An 18,375-nucleotide genomic window follows, 5' to 3' on the forward strand; every position below is an offset into this window, starting at 1 on the left:
TATCTTCCATATCCCTTTCCACAGTAAATACTGATGCAAAATACTCATTTAGTACCTCCCCCACTTTCTGCAACTCCACACAAAGGCCGCCTTTCTGATCTTTGAGGGGCCCTATTCTCTCCCTAGTTACTCTTTGTCCTTAATGTATTTGTAAACACCCTTTGGATTCTCCTTAATTCTATTTGCCAAAGCTATCTCATGTCCCCTTTTTGCCCTCCTGATTTCCCTCTTAAGTATACTCCTACTGCCTTTATACTCTTCTAAAGATTCACTCGATCTATCCTGTCAATACCTGACATATGCTTCCTTCTTTTCTTAACTAAACCCTCAATTTCTTCAGTCATCCAGCACTCCCTATACCTACCAGCCTTTCCTTTCACCAAAACAGGCATGTACTTTCTCTGGATTCTCGTTATCTCATTTCTGAAGGCTTCCCATTGTCCAGCCATCCCATTACCTGCGAACATCTGCCCCCAATCAGCTTTCAAAAGTTCTTGCCTGTTACTGTCAAAATTGGCCTTTCTCCAAATTAGAACTTCAACTTTTAGATCTGGTCTATCCTTATCCATCATTATTTTAAAACAAATACAATTATGGTCACTGGCCCCAAAGTGCTCCCCACTGACACCTCAGTCACCTGCCCCGCCTTATTTCCCAAGAGTAAGTCAACTTTTCTAGTAGGTACATCCACACTTAAAGGGTTGAGAATCTTTAGATTTCCTTGAGCCCAGAAGGTTACGTCAAGGCAGGGATGGTGAGAATTTTGGAGAACCGGGTAAAATGAAGAGATTTGAGGGGTGGGTGGGAGGGAAATGAAGTTAAAGTTGCTAATCAGCCGTGGTTGAAGTGAATGACAGGGGTCATATGGTTTACTCCTACTCCAGTTACTTATGTAGGATTTTCTTCGGTTCTGAAAAGATAAAATCAACTATTTGATGGCATTGTATAAAAGCAACGCAATATAGTTATTACATCAGGGAGCAGTGAGATATAGTTTCTACTTCACTCTTGTGAGCTCCACACCTCTGCTGCATCACTGCAAACAGGTACTGAGTAAGTTGTGAAGGAGACATGATGTGAAGAAGTCGGTGTTGGACTCGGGTGTACAAAGTTAAAAACCGCACAACACCGGATTATAGTCCAACAGGTTTATTTGGAAGCACTAGCTTTTGGAGCGCTACTTTTTCATCAGGTGGAAGATCATAGCACACAGAACGTACAGTAAAAGATTAGTGTCATGCAACTGAAATGAGATATTGAGCAAACCTGAATTGTTAAGTTTTTGGTCCTTTAGAATGGGTTGCAAGTTTTGGTTCATTAATATGTAAATCCCAGAACTTCCTTTAAGTCACCTTCTCAAGATAACTTTAGGTTTTGTAACATAAGGTGACATCTCAGCTCAGACAATGCATTCAAGGTGAAGTTAGAGTCTGTCTGTAACCCAATCTTGAGTCAAACTGATTCTATTTTCTAGTGGAATTTAGATATATTGACAACCTGCAGATTATGCACTTTTTGAGCAAAATAGAATATATCTGCAAATATAATTCTGTAAATACAAACTCAACCCATAGATTTCTGTGTGCGCACAAGCATGAGAGAGACATAGAGCAAGTGTGCATGTGTGTGAAAGGGTGCACGTTTGTGAGAGTGAAAGCTTGGTACAGCGTATGTGGATGTGATGGAGTATCAGCCTGTCGGGATGGGGAGGGTGTCGAATGAGGGGGACAATTGAGAGAGCGTGTCTGTGTGCGTATGTAGGAATGTGTCAATATGCACTCACGTGCGTGTGAAAGAGAGAGAGAGTGTAGAGTAGTGGGATCACCTGTAGTGTGACACGAACCCAAAATCCCAGTTGAGACCACCCTTATGGGTACTCAACTTGGCTATCAGCCTGTTGCCTATCCCGAAGTTTGCCTTGGAGGACAGACACCCAAAGTTCCGAGGCCGAATGTTCCTGACCGCTGAAGTGCTCTCCGACTGGGAGGGAACATCCCTGTCTGTTGATTGTTAAGCGAAGTCCATTCATCCATGTCATAGCGTCTGTTTGGTCTCGCCAAGGTACCATGCCTCAGGGCATCCTTGCCTGGAGCGCACGAGATAGATAATGTTGGCAGAGTCACATGAGTACCTGCTGCGTACACGGTGGGTGGTGCCCCCAAGGGTAATGGTGGCATCCATGTTGACACTGACACGTTTTACAGTGTTCGACATGACAGGGTTGCAGAGTGTTGTCATTGTGGGGGATGCTGGTGTAGAGAGCGGAAACGCCCACTGTGACGAGGAAGGTTCCCGGTTTGACTAGTCTGGGGGTGCTGAGTTTCTGTGAGAAATCTGTAGTGTTGCGACAGAAGCTGGAGGTCCCTTGTACAATGGGTTTCAAGATGCCTTCAACATAGCCAGTGAGGTTCTCACACATTGCCTGACACGTTGAGGCCTCCAGGTGTGTTGGCGCTGCATATCTTCAGGAGATAAGAGAAGTCCCCTATACGCATATTGCACGGGATGACAGCAAATAGGGAATCCTGAAGGACTGGATCAAAAGTCTTGATCAATGTGTTTAATTCACAGGTATGTTCTTCCATCAGATCAGCCAGTAGTTGCCTGTAGTGTTCCTGGTTGTTCAGTTGTTGGTATACTTATTTGCAGTAATTTGTGTTATTTTGAATGGCGATTGCTCCTCCTTTATCTGCTGGCTTGATGACAATGTTGCGATTGGTTTTGAGAGCACGGATGGCAGTGTGTTGTGATTGGGTGATGTTTGGGTGAGAAGCCTAGGTTTCCTCCAGGTGCTCCGGTTTCCCCCCTCAGTCCAAAGATGTGCAGGTTAGGTGAATTGGCTGTGCTAAACTGCCTGTAGTGTTAGGTGCATTTTGTCAGGGGTAAATGTAAGGGAATGGGTCTGGCTGGGTTGGTCTTTGGAGGGTCGGTGTGGACTTGTTGGGCCGAAGGGCCTGTTTCCACACTGTAGGGAATCTAAAAAATGACGACTTAAAAGTAGTTCTGGGATTTACATATTAATGAACCAAAACTTGCAACCCATTCTAAAACAAGAAAGACTCAACAATCCAGATTTGTTCAATGTATCATTTCAGTTGCATGACGCTGTAATCTTTTGCTGAAAATTGTGTCTTATGACCTTACACTCCACAATCACCTGATAAAAGGAGCAGCGCTCTGAAAGCTAGTGCTACCAAATAAACCTGTTGGACTATAACCTGGTGCTGTGCGATTTTTAACCGTGAAGGAGGCAACACTGTGCACAGACAGAGTTCAGAAAGAGCTTGGTCTGCGCCCGTTTGAAGTTGGGTGTGCAGCAGACTATTTGTGCACAGCGAGTTCTGACCGACAGCAATGCGACATTGATCTGTGAAGCTGAAAGATCATTGCACAGACCTGAAAGCAAGTGCGTTTCCACTGACCCATGTACAGAATGTGGAGAATGATTCCAGTCCAGAAAATGGAGTCTTGTCAAATTGTGAAAACAAGAAAAGCTTTAAATATTCAGATCAGCCAACATTTGTTGAGAAAGAGAATTAACATTTCAGGTCAATGACCTATCATCAGAAGTATTTGCATTTATGGTATTCAGCTTTTTAACTGTGTGTCAAGTCCAAATTCAGTGTTGGCCACAGTTTCCTTACCTGTTGTTGGTCAGTGCCTTTCTTGCTGTGGTTCTGTATAAAATCCACCAGGCCATGCACTACAGTCTTTACTGCCACCAGGCCACATTCCAGCTGCTCCCATGTTGGAGGAGGGGCATCTGCAGGAATAACAGAAGATCAGGAAGTTATACAAAGAGAACAATAGAGAACATTGCAATTAGCAAATTGAACTCTCACTTAGCAAGAGGAACGCCCAGAATCCTCTCACTGACAGGACAGGAACCTGGGCTGAAAGCACTCATGCAGGTCATAATGAGGACAAATGGGATTTTGGCATATTTTTACTGAAGGAATGGAGCATATAAGCGTTGTCGAAATTGTGCCAGATATTGGGGAGACCGTATCTGGAGCACAGTGTACAGTTCTGATCTCTCGAGGAAGGATGTGCAGTAAATCCTCAGTATCTCAAATTCATGATTCGCGAATTTGCTGAACACGCCAAACGTAAGTGGCAACAAAATTCAACATCTGCTGCAAAACTCACGTATTCATGATTTCTAACTTATCTTTAACATTTATTGTAAAATGAGCTCCGCATTCTCAAAATGTCATCATTTGCTGAGGCTCTCAGGAATGGGATCCTCACGGGTGGGGAGGATTGACTGCAATTGTATTGGAGGCAGTTCAGAGGAGGTTCTCTAAACTAGCTCCAGAGATGAAAAACTCACCTTACGGGGAAAAGTTTGAGTATTTATGGCCTACACTCTCCACATTGGAGAAGAATGAAGTTCTGACCGTAAGTTTGCTCATTGAGCTGCAAGGGTTGTTTTCAGATATTTTGGCACCTTACTGGGTAACCTCAACAGTCAGCCTCTGGTGAAGTGCTGGTGATAAGTCCCACTTTCTATTTGTGTATTTAGGTTTGTTTGGGTGGGTGATGTCATTTCCGGCTCTTTTTCTCAGAGGATGGTAGATTGAATCCAAATTGATGTGTTTATTGATAGAGTTCTGGTTGGAATGCCATGCTTCAAGGAATTCTCGTCCGTGTCTGTTTGGCTCATCCTAGGATGGATGTGTTGTCCTTCTTTGTCTGTTTGTAAGGATATTAGTGACAGTGGGCCATGTCTTTTTGTGGCTAGTTGATGTTCATGTATCCTGGTGGCTAGTTTTCTGCCTGTTTGTCCAGTGTAGTGTTTATTACAGTCCTTGCAAGGTACCATATAATGACATTAGTTTTGCTTGTTGTCTGTATAAGATCTTCCAAGTTCATTAGCCACTATTTTAGTAGGTTTGTGGGCTACCGTGATGCCAAGAGGTCTGAGTAGTCTGGAAGTCATTTCAGAAATGCCTTTGATATAGGGTAAAGTGGCTACAGTATTTGGGCGTGTTGTGTCTGCTTGTTTGGGTTTGTTGCTGAGCAATTGGTGGACTGTGTTTATTGGGTATCTTCTTGAATATGCCGTATAGGCATTTCTCTTCTGCTCTTCATAGTTCCTTGGTGCTGCAGTGTGTAGTAGCTCATTGAAATAATGTCCTGATGCAGCTCCTTTTGTGGGTGTTGGGATGATTGCTTCGGTCGTTAAGTACTTGATCCGTGTGTGTTGGTTTCCTGTAGACACAGGTTTGAAGTTCCCTGTTGATTGTTCGCTCTACTGTGACATGTAGGAATGGCAGTTTGTTGTTGTTCTCCTCCTCTTTTGTGAATTTTATGCCAGTGAGGACATTATTGATGGTGTTGTAGGTTTCCTCTAATTTGCTTTGTTTTGTGATGACAAAGGTATCAATCACATAGCAGATCCAAAGTTTGAAATGGATGGTTGGGCGAGCTGCTTTGCAGTCTCTGCATTACCACGTCTGCCAGGAACTCTGATACTGGCGATCCCATGGGTATTCCATTGATTTGTTTGTAGGTCTTGAATGTGAAGTGGGTGGTTAGGCACAGGTCCACTAGCTTGACAATGTTATCTTTGCAGATGACATTGGCGCTGTCTGGTGTTTGTATCTTTGGTTGCTCTTGTAGTGTCAGTGTTTCTTTGGAACATCCATGGGATCACCAATATCAGGGTTCCTAGCAGACGTTGGTAATGCAGAGACTCGAAAAAAACAGCTCTCCTAACTATCCAAACCAAACTTTGGATCCGCTACATGGATGACACCTCTGTCACCACCAACGAAGCAAATTAGAGGAAACCTACAACACCGTCAAAAATATCCTCACTGGCATAAAATTCACGAAAGAGAACAACAAATTGCCATTCCTGGTGTTCCCAAGGTGTTTCACAGCAGAGCAAATGTTCAACGGGGAACTTCAAACCTGTGCCTACAGGAAAACAACACACACAGACCAAATACTTAACTACAGATGCAATCATCCCAACATCCACAAACAGAGCTGCATTAGGACATTTCAATGAGCTACCACACACTGTAGCACCGAGGAGCTATTAACAACAGAAATACCTATGCAGCGTATTCAATTCGAATAGATACCTAATATAAACAGTCTGCCGATTCCTCAGCAACAAACTCAAACAAGCAGACATAACGTGCCCAAAATCCCTCGCCACTTTACCCTACAAAGACATCTCTGAAATGACTTCCAGACTACTCAGATCTCTTGGCATCATGGTAGCCCACAAACCTACCAACACACTGACGCGGCTAATGAATTTAAAAGACCCCATATAGACAACAAGCAAAACGAATGCCGTTTACAAAATACCTTGCAACGACTGTAACAAACACTACATTGGACAAACAGGCAGACAACTAGACTAGGATACATGAACATCAACTAGCCACAAAAAGACATGACTCACTGTCACTAATATCCTTACAAACAGACAAAGGACACTATATCGACTGGGACAACACATCCATCCAAGAACGAGCCAAACAGACACGGATGAGAATTCCTTGAAGCATGGCATTCCAACTAGAACTCTACACGTCAATTTGGATCCCATCTAACATTCTCTGAGAAAAAGAACCGGAAATGACATCACCCACCCAAAGAAACCTGAACACACAAATAGAAAGTGGGACATACCATCAGCGGTTCACCGGAGGCTCACTGATGATGTTACCTTGTAAGGTGATGAAATGCCTGAAAACCCTTCCAGTTCAGTGAGCAAACTTGCATCCAGAACCTTAACCTGAGCTACAAATCTTCTCAAAGATCACACATATAATGGAGGTATTTAAGTTAGAGTCGTAGAATTGTACAGCACGGAAACAGATGCTTTGTTCCAATGTGCCCATGTCGAACAGATATGCTAAGTTAATCTGGGCCTGTTTGCCAGTATTTGGCCCATAACTCTTCCTATTCATGCAGACATCCAGATGCTTTTTTAAATGCTGTAAGTGTACCAGCCTTCACCACTTCCTCTGGCAGCTCATTCCATACATGCACCACCCTCTGCGTGAAAACGTCGCCGAGATCTCTCTATTTCTGGACTCCCCTGCTCTGGGGAAAAGACCTTGGCTTTTTACCTTATCCATGCCCCTCATGATTTTATAAATCTCTATAAGGTCACCCCTCAGCCTCAGACACTGCAGGGAAAATAGCCTCAGCCTATTCAACCTCTCCCCATAGCTTAAACCCTCCAATCGCAGCAATATCCGTGTAAATCTTTTCTGAACCCTTTCAAGTTTCACAGCATCCTTCCTTCGGCAGGGTGATGCTAAAGGGGAATGACAAAGTGGACAGAGGATGACTCCCCTATGTGGGGAAATTTAGAGCGAGAGGTCATAATTTCAGGATATAGGGTAGCAGGTTTAAAACAGAGATGAGGAGGAATCATTTCTCTCAAAGGGACAGGAATCTATGGAATTCCCTACCAGAGAATGCTGGCATACTGAATAAATGTAAGGAGGAAATAGACTTTTAATCCTTATTGGGTTAAAGGGTTATAGGGAACGGATGGGAAAGTGGAGTTGAGGCCGAGATGAGATCAGTCATGATTGTGTGAAATGGTAGAGCAGGCTCAAGGAGCTGAACTGCCTGCTTCTGCTACTAGTTCTTATGGGACAGCTCCTTGCAGCAGACCAAAATATTTCCAAGGTGTTTCACTGAACTGACTATCAAACAAAACATAGCAAGCCAAAGGTCACTTAGGTCAAGTGACCAAAATACTAAGTAGGCTTTAATGAAGGCTGTGTGTGTAAGCGAAGGTAAAGAGAGGGTCTAAATATGAACTGACAGCTGCTGTGGGCTGAGGATGGTACAATTCCTGCCAGCCATCCTTCACCATTAGTTATCATCTGCAGCTGTTAGGAACTCAGGCAGTACGGAGGTCACTGCATCACGGCCACATTTATGGCACAAAATGATCACGTCGAGGTTTCGCTGTAAAGTCCTCGAGAAAATGCCAAGATTGATAACTGGGTACAATAAGGTGCAGCTTCCAACTGCCAAAGCTCATCCAACCCGTCTCAGGCTGGCCGTATCTTACTTCCACTCCTGTGTCTTAAGGTCTTATCTGCAACCTATATCTTAAATGGAACGGAGTTCTTTTCACTCATCACTCTTGCACTTGCTGAGCTATTCTGAAGCTCACAGAATCATGTAGTACCAAGGAGGCTCTTTGGCCCATCTACTTGAGTCCCACTTTCCCATACTAGGCCCATAGCCTTGTACGCTATGACACTTTAAGTGATCATCCAAATACTTTTTAAAAGGGTTCGGAGAAAGTGAGACTGAGGATGCTGGAGATTAGAGTTGAGTGTGCATTGCTGGGAAGGCACAGCAGGTCAGGCAGCATCCGTGGAGCGGGAGAATTGACGTTTCAGACATAGGCCCTTAGTTAGAAAATGAATCCTTAGGAAGGGCTTATGCCAAAAACGTCGATTCTCTTGCTCCTCGGATGCTGCCTGACCTGTTGTGCTTTCCCAGCAACACATTCTTGACTTTTTAAAAGGATGAGTGTTTCCACCTCTACTACCCTCCCAGGCTGTGCATTCCTCCAGTGAAGCAGTCCCCTCCAAATCTCTGAGATGTACAGCACGGAAACAGACCCTTCAGCCCCTACTCATTCATGTAGATCAGATATCCTCACCTAATCTCGTCCTATTTGCCAGCAATTGGCCCATATCTCTCTAAACCCTGCCTATTCATATACCCATCTGGACACTTTTTAAGTGTTGTAATCGTACCAGCCTCCATCACTTCCTTTGACAGCTCATTCCAACTGCGCACCACCCTCTGAATGCAAAGGGACCTAAGGAGCAACTGTTTTTCCCCCTCTCTCCCTAAACCTATGCCCTCTAGCTCTGGACTCCCCCACTCCAGGGAAAAGACTTTGTCTATTTACCTATCCATGTACCTCATGATTTCATAAACCTCCAAAAAGGTCACCCCTTAGCCTCTGATGCTCCGGGGAAAAGCCCCAGCCTGTTCAGCCTCTCCCTATAGCTCAAGTTCTCCAACCCTGGCAACATTCTTGTAAATCCTTTCTGACCCTTTCAAGTTTCACAACATCTTTCCAATAGGAAGGAGACCAGAATTGCACGCAATATTCCAACAGTGGCCTAACCCATGTCCTGTACAACCGCAACATGACCTCCCAACTCCTGTAATCAATACTCTGACCAATAAAGGAAAGCATACCAAACACGTTCTTCCTACCTTATCCACTTGCAACTTCACTTTCTTTTCAGTGGACTCAACAGACCCACTTCCATCTTATTCCCCCCACCCCCAAACCTCAAGTTGCTGTAGTCTTGTTCAACATTCAATACTCTGGTATCTCAGCTCTCTGCTAAATCTAGCCTCAAGCAACCTTCATTTAATTGCTCCACCATTGGTGACAATCTTCGGCTGTCCAGGCTGCAAACTCTGGAATTCCCTGTATGGAAAAAGGCCCTTCGGCCCAAACTAGTCCATGCAACCATGGTGCCCACTTAGCTAGTTCCAATTGCCCACATTTGGTCTGTATCCCTCCAGACCCTTCCCACCCACATACCTATCCAAATGAACCAATGCATGCATATCTCTCTGCAAAGAGTTTTACTTCATCTTTAGCCACTGGTGAAGTTCCAGAAGACTGGAGTGTTGCTAATGTTCTTTTATTGTTTAAGAAAGGTAGCAAAGACAAGCCAGGAAACTGCAGGCTAGAGAACCTGACATCAGTGGTAGGCAAGTTGTTGGAGGGGGATACTGAGGAACAGGATTGACCAACATTTAGATAATCAAGTTTGATTAGGGATAGTCAGTATTGTATTTGTGCATGTGAAGTCACGTCTGACAAATCTTTTAGAGTTTTTCAAAGAGATAACCAAGAGGATGGATGAGGGTAGGGCAGTGGATGTTGTCTACATGGACTTCAGTACGGCCTGTGACAAAGTCCCACACGACAGACTAGTTATGAAGGTTAGGTTGCATGAGATTGGATTCTAGCTAATTGGATTCAAAATTGGCTTGACAGTAGGAAGCAGAGGGTGATAGCTAAAAGTTGTTTCTCAATCTGGAGATCTGTGACTAGTGGTGTGCCACAGGGATTGGTGCTGGGACCTTTGCTATTTGTTATTTACATAAATAGTCTGGATGCAAATGTACAAGTATTAGTAAGTTGGGCTTAGAGGTGGCAAATGGAGTTTAATGCAGCAAAGTGTGAGGTGATTCACTTTGGAAGGAGTAACAGGAATAAAGAGTATGGGGCTAATGGTAAGATTCTTGGTGGTATAGATAAACAGAGAGATCTCTGTGTCCATGTGCGTGGACCCCTGAAAGTTGTCACCCAGGTTGATAGGGTTGTTATGAACAACCCTATCTTATTGGTAGAGGGATTGAGTTTCAGAGCCATGAGGTAATGTTGCAGCTGTACAAAACTCTAGTGCAACCGCACTTGGAATACTGTGTACAGTTCTAGTCACCGCATTATAGGAAGGATGTGGAAGCATTGGAAAGGGTTCAGCGGAGATTTACCAGGATGTTGCCTAGTATGGAGGGAGGGTCCTTTGAGGAAAGGCTGAGGGGCTTGGGGCTGTTTTCGTTAGACAGAAGGAGGTTGAGAGGTGACTTAGTTGAGATATATAAGTAAACTAGAGGGTTTGATGGAGTGGTCAGAGAGAGCCTTTTTCATCAGATAGTGATGGCTAGCATGAGAAGATATAGTTTTAAATTGAGGGGTGATGGATACAGACAGATGTCAGAGGTAGTTGCTTTACTCAGTCGTAGGAGCGTGGAACGACCTGTCTGCAACAGTAGTAGACTCGCCAACTAAAGGCATTTAAGTGGTCATTGGATAGACATATGGATTAAAATGAAATAGTGTAGGTTAGATGGGCTTCATATTGGTTTCTCAGGTCAGCACAACATTGAGAGTCGAAGGGCCAGTACTGCACTGTAACGTTCTATGTTTGCAGATGATACAAAATCATTGAGAGTGAGGAAGGTTATCAAAAATTACAGGTGGATCTTGATCAGATGGGAAAGTGGGCTGAGGACTGGCAAATGCAATTCAACACAGGTAAGTGTGAAGTGTGGCACTTTGGAAAGTCAAACTAAGTATGACTTATACAGTAAATAGTAAGTTCCTGAGGAGTGTTGTGGAACAGAGGGACCTAGGAGTACAAGTACATGGTTCTTTGAAAGCTCACTACAGGTAGATAGGGTGGTGAAGGCAGCATTTAGCATGCTAGCCTTCATTAGTGGAGGCATCAAGTATAGGAGTTGAGATATTATGTTAGAGTCGTGTAAGTCATTGATGAGGCTGAACTTCGGAGTATCGTGTGCAGCTTTGTTTGCCCCGTAGTTGTAGTTAAACTGAAAAGAGTGCAAAGATGATTTACGAGGATGTTGCCAGAACTTGGCGTGAGCTATAAGGAGAGGTTGGTGAGAAAAGAACTTTATTCCTTGGAATGTAGGAGAATGAGGGGTGACTTACTGAACTGTATAAAATCATGAGGGGCACAGATAGGATGAATGCTAATATTCTTTTCCCAGGGGAATTGAAAACTAGAGGGCATAGGTTTAAAGGAGAGAGGGGCAAGATTTGAGGAGGACCCAAGGGGCAACTTCGCCATTCAGAGAGTGGTGCGTATATGGAGTGGGCTGCCAGACAAAGTGGCAGGTATAACAGATACATTAAAAAAAACATTTGGATAGGTACACGAATGGAAGGTTCTTGAGGCAATCGGAACTAGCTGAATGGGCACCATGGTCAGTATGGACTCGTTTGGGCTGAAGGGCCTGTTTCCATATTGTATTACTCGATAAAACTCTCCACCTCGCTACTTATTTCCTGATAACTGCCTTGTGACTCAGTGTCAACATTTGTTTGTTAACATGAGATGTACCTGGAGCATTTTCTTATATTAAAGGCACTACATCAATGTATGTTGCTCTTGTTGGTTATGAGAATGATGATACTGATGGGTATGCGTTAATTCCCGAGAGCTGGGACAATGCTAGAGGTGACTAGTTTTTAAGACATTTGACAAATGAACAGTTGTTTCCAGTACCTGGACTGGGGTCAATGTTGGCCAGTAACTCGAGGTGTGGACGAAGCCGGTTCAGATTGGCGGGGTCTCCAGTTCGTTGAAGGGCAATTGTCAGCTCCTGAACACTCTGTGCGAAGGAGGCAGGCGTCTGCAGCTGTAAGTAAAGAACACACAGGGAAGCGCAATCATAACCGACCTTCACAAAATTCCCCCACAGCTCCACAGCATCCAGCTGACATCACAAGACAGCCAAGTCTTGAGCAAACCTGCTCGATCAGCAGAGCACGAGTAGCAGTTAAAGAGCACAGTACAGAATCTGACAGATACCTGATAGGCCCGTCTCTTTTGAATGAACATAACTAACTCTCCATCAATACTACATCCAGAGGCAGGCATTTAGCAGAAAAAGCCCTGCAAACTACTGAGGAGTTAATATACTGTTCGAAATTCAATCCTGATTTGGGACCACTCCACATGGCGTAGTGTTGAGCTTAAAAAAAACTCCAAGCCATATCATTAAAGGTTAATTGGACATGTCAATGCGTAATGGCGGAAGTAGAAAATTACACAGAAAGCAGGCCTAGTGCTAAAGCAGCCGGTTTTGGCTGGAAGGTCACTGCACTGATGTGGGCTGGGAACTGGGAAATCAGGCTATTGTACATCTAACACAAAGATGTCTGTAATTATTTGGACAATGGAACACCTGGGAATGTACTGTATGAAATCGTGATAGAGCACAAAACATTAGATTCAGCCCAGCATCAATAGCAGGGGCTTTGCCCCGCTCATTGGACTGTTATCACTGGCCCAGGACACTCGAACCCAGTCCATGGATCTTCACCAATGGACTGGGGCTCATGAGACTGGTGCCGTAGAATCCTAGATAGAGGCCCAAGTGCCACCATCACCAGTCCCTGATGAGTAGAAAGGTAGTGATTGCATTAGTTTGGATCTGTATAAGCAGTTTGAGCGAATAGATTCGCTCAGTAGTCTTTTATATGTACATATTTCTATTAACTAAAGCTAATAACTGATGCACATTCAAGTGCATGTCACGAATTCATTTTGATCAGACCTTAAAGAACCCATTAGATACTTGCAGCCTAACAATATACATAGACTGAAGTGAATTTTATAGAGTTTTATACATGCAGTCACACCTGCCCACCTTCAGGCCGGTTTTCTCATCAACAGAGCTTCCGGGACTCTACTCCACATGCCACAAGCAACAAGAAAGGTCCTGCATTTGCAGGAACAGCCTTATGTACACCCTCCCCGATCTCACACACTACCCATCCATTTAATCCCCTTTCTCACTCCATATACACTCTCCCCTAACACAGACTTTTCTTTCAGAGGGGATAGTTGCTGTAGCAGTTTGCTATGCATTTCCTTCAATTGTCTGGATAAAACATAAAGCTTAAGCTGCTGTACCTTGTCAATAATGGACTGCATGTGAGATTTGTGTGACAGGTCTCCATAAAGGAGGGAAGACCACTGGTCAGGAGCAATGCGAAGGCCAGCTTCCATGGCGATCTGCACAATCTGAGAGTCATGCTCCCGCCGTAGTGCTTCATATGTCCGAAACTCCTCTTTCAGTTGCATCAGAGAGGAATCTTCATCTCGCTTTGTGACCTGCAACATAGACTTGGGAACTAAGCAAGCATCAGACGCAGGCTCAGGAACTAAGTAACCGTTAAACAGACTGAAATAAATCAATATCTAACTGTTGAACACAGTACCAGGAATAACTTAACAATAAAAAATAGACCAGAAATGGTGAGGAAATTTGTTTGGCTCTAACAAAATCGTACAGCATATAGAGGTCAATTGTGCCCGTGCCTTTAGTAAAATCCCTCCCTCCGAATGGCCCCTGAAATGTTTTCTTTTAATCTATTTTTAATTAGATTAGATTAGATTAATTAGATTACTTACAGTGTGGAAACAGGCCCTTCGGCCCAACAAGTCCACACCAAGCCGCCGAAGCGCAACCCACCCATACCCCTACATTTACCCCTTACCTAACACTACGGGCAATTTAGCATGGCCAATTCACCTGACCCGCACATCTTTGTGACTGTGTTTGTCTAATTAATTCATGGAAGTTGATAAAGAATCTGCTTGGATTACCCTTTCAAGCAGAGCATTCTAGATCACAACAAACTATGTAAAATAAATCCTCATCCTGCCGCTGGTCTTTTGCAAATTTTGGTTAATCCATGTCCCACAGGTCACCAGCTCTCTTGCCACTGGAAACTGTCTTTCTTTATATACACTGAATGCCTCATTTGAAACCTCGATTAATTCTTCCATGTACCTCCAACTGCCATGTACTTGGCCGTTTCACCAGTCTTTTGGTACCCTCCTGTAGTCAGCCACTATCCTTCTCATTGTTTAATACACTAATTTACATTATGTAGTGGCAGGGATATGGTAGGACAACCCCAAACATTTGGCAGGAGCATTAGCAGTCAAATATTAATCAGGCCACTGACCACAGAAGCATTACAATGAAGGGAGTAAGGCTGTTCTGCCCATCATGTCTGCATGATATCAAATAAAGATTTTATTAAAATGCTTTTCCCTCGCCTTGTCTTTTTTCCCAAATATTAGTCCAATTCCATTTTGAATGCTGCTATCGAGCCCAAGGATAACATTAGAGGAATGACAATAGCTTGGTTGAAGAGGTAGATATTAGACAGCATCTTAAAAAGGTGGAAAGGGGAGATAGATGCAGAGGCTTATCAATGAAGGAATTCCAGAACTTAGGGCGGGGTCACCACTGTTGGAGGGATAATAACGGAGGTCAAAACTGGAAGAGCACAGAGATCTTAGAGGGTGGAAAGAAGTTTCAGACATATTTAGGGGTGAGGCCATGCATAGATTTGAAACAAGGATGAGAACTAAAACACAGATGATTACTTCAAAACATGCAGTGTTTCTGGAGCAGGATAAATATGGTCTAGTGAGGAAGATCCAAGATAAATAAATGGGCTAAGAGTTAGGATACAGGCAGAAGAGTTTTGATGAGCTCAAGTTTATGAAGGATAGAAGCCAGGAAGCTCTGCAGATATGTATCGAAACACTGATTCCAAAGGTAATGAAATACATGATCTTTTCAGCAGCAGAAGGACTGAGAGGAGGAGAGATGCTATGGAAGTGCAACTTGATGGTTTTAATGATGGACTGGATGCAAGGTCTGAAGCTCACCTTGTGAAACATAGGATCTCAAGGTTGGCAACAGTGTGGACCATCATCACACATTGGTCTGGGGAGTAGAGGTAGTCAGGGTGACTAGAATCAAAGGCAAATGCTATGTTCTTGCCATTGTTAACTCAGGAAATTTCTACCCCACCAATATTGGACAAAAGACACACAGGGCGATAAATCCAGGCTATTGGAGACGTTGCATGGGGATGGTGGCGAGTCATCTATGTACATGTTGGGTAGTGTTGTAGAAGAGGGACCTAGGGTTCAGGTGCATAATTTTTTAAAGCTTGCATGACATGTAGACAGGGTGGTTAAAAAGGCATTTGGCGTGCTTGCCTTCATTGGCTAGTCTGTTGAGTGTAGGAATTGGGAAGTCATATTGAGGCTGTCAGAACATTGATGAGGCCTCTTCTGGAATATTGTGTATATTTCTGGTCGTCCAGTTATAGAAAGGATATTAAACCAGAGAGGGTCCAGAAGAAATTGATCAAGATGTTGCTGGATAGGGAAGGTTTGAGCTATAAGGAAAAGCTGACTGGCTGGGACATTTTCACCTGCAGGGTAGGAGGTTGAAGTTTATAAAGGGTATAGATAGAGTTAATGGTAATTGTCTTTTCCCTAGGATGGAGAATTTCAAGATGGGGGGGGACATTTTTAAGGTGAGAGGAGAGAGGTTTAAAAAAGGCAGGAAAGGAAAATGCTTTTGTACAGAGGATGGCTCATGTGTGGAATGAACTTCCTGAGGAAGTGGGGGATGTTGGTACAATTACAATATTTAAAAGACATTTGGATGTGTACATGAATAGGAATGGTTTGAAGTGAAGAGGGCCAGGACCACTCAGGTGGGACTAGTTCAGTTTGGCATTATGTTTGGCCTGAACTGGTTGGGCTAAAGCATCTGTTTCTGTGCTGCATGATTCTATGACTTTACGTGAGATGCAACATGAATGAGCCCGACGTCATCAGCAAACCTTTGAAACGATGTACTTCATAGTCAAGAATACAAATTAATTATGTAACCAGTCGTTGCCCTAAAATCAGTAACCTTCAGTCTGTACATCCCACTCCAAACCTACTTTGAAACAGGAGGCTCTGTACAGCAGCTGCACCACGTGTCCAATGCTGGTCTTTGAGGCTTGAGGAAATCGAGGCTCCAACCTCTGGACAACAAACAACACCAAGACCTTTCTAGAGAGTGCAGAGCCATCTTCCAGTGCAAGCAGGACCAGTTTGAGGGCTTCTTCCTGCATAGCTGGGAGCCAGAAAGGTTATTATTCAGGAAATCAAACACTTGCAATCTGATTGACAACACACCATTTTAGATTCAGTCCTGAACAAATAGTTACACCTGTTCAACACTGTGCTCCAATTCCAGCCCAGTACCTTCCTATTTCCAGTCTGGTATGATCTCTGGCTCCTCCCAACCCCAGATCAGAGCCACTCTTGCTCACCCCAATTCGAGACTGGACCGGGCCCCTGCTCCTCCCAATCCAGGTCCAATTATTTTAATTTGTTTTCTATTATGCAGTTTTTGACTCTGTGCAATTCCAATAATGTCTTCATTAGGATATTCAGATATAAAGAGTAAGATTTAACATAAATGAAACATTCATATGATACAGAGGAAGGGGAGAATAGTGCTTTCAAATAATAGTGCTTTCAAATAATAGTTCTAACTCTAATGTTCTTTCGGTTTTGAGAGGAAAGCATACAAAGTAAAACTGTCGCAATTGTATCTCTAACCCAGTGCTGTCCCTGACATGAAAGATTGATGGGCAGAGTATTGATAGAGCTTCACTTTTTGGTTTGAAAGAGCATAATTAGCTTTATTTTCTACTTAGAAAAGTAGAGCTAGCTTTACTTTTAGTAAAATAGATAAAGGAGGCTTTACTTTCAGTTCTTTTTGGGGGGGGGTTTGAACCACACCCCATGCTATCCTTGTCCTAAGTGAGAAATGGGGACAGTGTAGAGGAGCTTTACTCTATCTAACTCCATATGGTCTCTGTCCTGGGAATGTTTGATGGAAGACAGTGAAGCCTGACACTTTAAGAGTGTCTCTATAACTTTACTGTGTATCTGACCTCATGCTGTCTGTCCTGTGCACACTTCAAGGGACAAAGAAGACCAAATTCCGGAAGTAGAATTAAGCCATTCAGCCCTTTAACATTGAAATGGGAAGTTTACTCTATATCTAACCCTTGCCTTCAAACTTTTCCATTCCCCAGCACTCTACATCATTAAATGTTGATCCAAAAATTGCAAAAGGAAAACATCTATTTGAAGAGAGTCTAAAATCCTGACAGGTTAACACATCTAGGGCGTATGAAATGTCAATTTGCTGAGCCATTCAGTAACCCTACCTGGTCCAAGAAACTGACAGCCCCGGGCTCGGACAGCTGCCCAGAGATTGGATGAGAGTTGCTGTGGGTTTTGATGCTGAAGGATGAGCTCAGTGACTGTGCGTTCCCCCAGCGAACGAGCAGCTCTCATTGCCCGGATCCGACCTTCCTCTTCCACTAGCTGACAGTGGACCAGTGTAACCAGCTTCCTCTGCATGGGCCTGCTCAGCACGCTCTGTGCAGCACTGCTGAGCACCACACCTGCAATACAAAACAGCAGAGCTCAGCAGGACGCAAGTGGGCAGGGCCAGATCTGAGCAGCTGGCATAGACTGGAGCCAGGTCCACAGTTCCAACACCAAAATCACTGACCATCAGGGATACAGCCAAACTTGTGCAGGCCAAGGAAGACCATCTTCCATAGGCATAAGTCCAACATCCTGTGTTTCTACACTGTCCAATTTCTCAGCATTCTATTACGCTAGTGCCAAGCTTACAACCCGAGAGCACTTGAGAAAAGGGAATCACATATGCTGCAAGACCCAGCAGTCACTGACCGCATCAGCTGTCAAAAGAAGAGTCTGCTCTCATGACATAATTTTTGACAAACTGTAATTAAATTGAAATTACAAATGATACCAGTCAGCCAGTTATTGTGTAGGATTTCCCTTCTCAGTTTTGCCACCTCGTCATCACTTTGAGAGCTGGAATTCCTGCTCTAAACTGACCTTTGAGGTTTCAGGTTGGATTTAGTCTGTTTCTCATGCCCTTTGTCAATTC

The 18,375-nt window shown here is 43.8% G+C and overlaps 1 protein-coding gene across 3 annotated transcripts in view; it reads right to left on the bottom strand.

The window, feature by feature from the left end:
* rc3h1a (ring finger and CCCH-type domains 1a) overlaps positions 1-18,375 on the bottom strand; it is a 115,753-nt gene that overhangs the window by 36,370 nt on the left and 61,008 nt on the right. For all 3 annotated transcript variants that reach the window (XM_060830064.1, XM_060830065.1, XM_060830063.1), the window contains exons 4-8: positions 17,618-17,857; positions 16,334-16,509; positions 13,482-13,682; positions 12,069-12,201; positions 3,645-3,763 (exon numbers count right to left, since the gene is read on the bottom strand). In XM_060830064.1, the coding sequence (XP_060686047.1) occupies positions 3,645-3,763; positions 12,069-12,201; positions 13,482-13,682; positions 16,334-16,509; positions 17,618-17,857 (869 nt within the window). The remainder of the gene's footprint in view (positions 1-3,644; positions 3,764-12,068; positions 12,202-13,481; positions 13,683-16,333; positions 16,510-17,617; positions 17,858-18,375) is intronic.

This window comes from Hemiscyllium ocellatum, chromosome 9, assembly GCF_020745735.1.
Source record: "Hemiscyllium ocellatum isolate sHemOce1 chromosome 9, sHemOce1.pat.X.cur, whole genome shotgun sequence".
NCBI lineage: Eukaryota > Metazoa > Chordata > Chondrichthyes > Orectolobiformes > Hemiscylliidae > Hemiscyllium > Hemiscyllium ocellatum.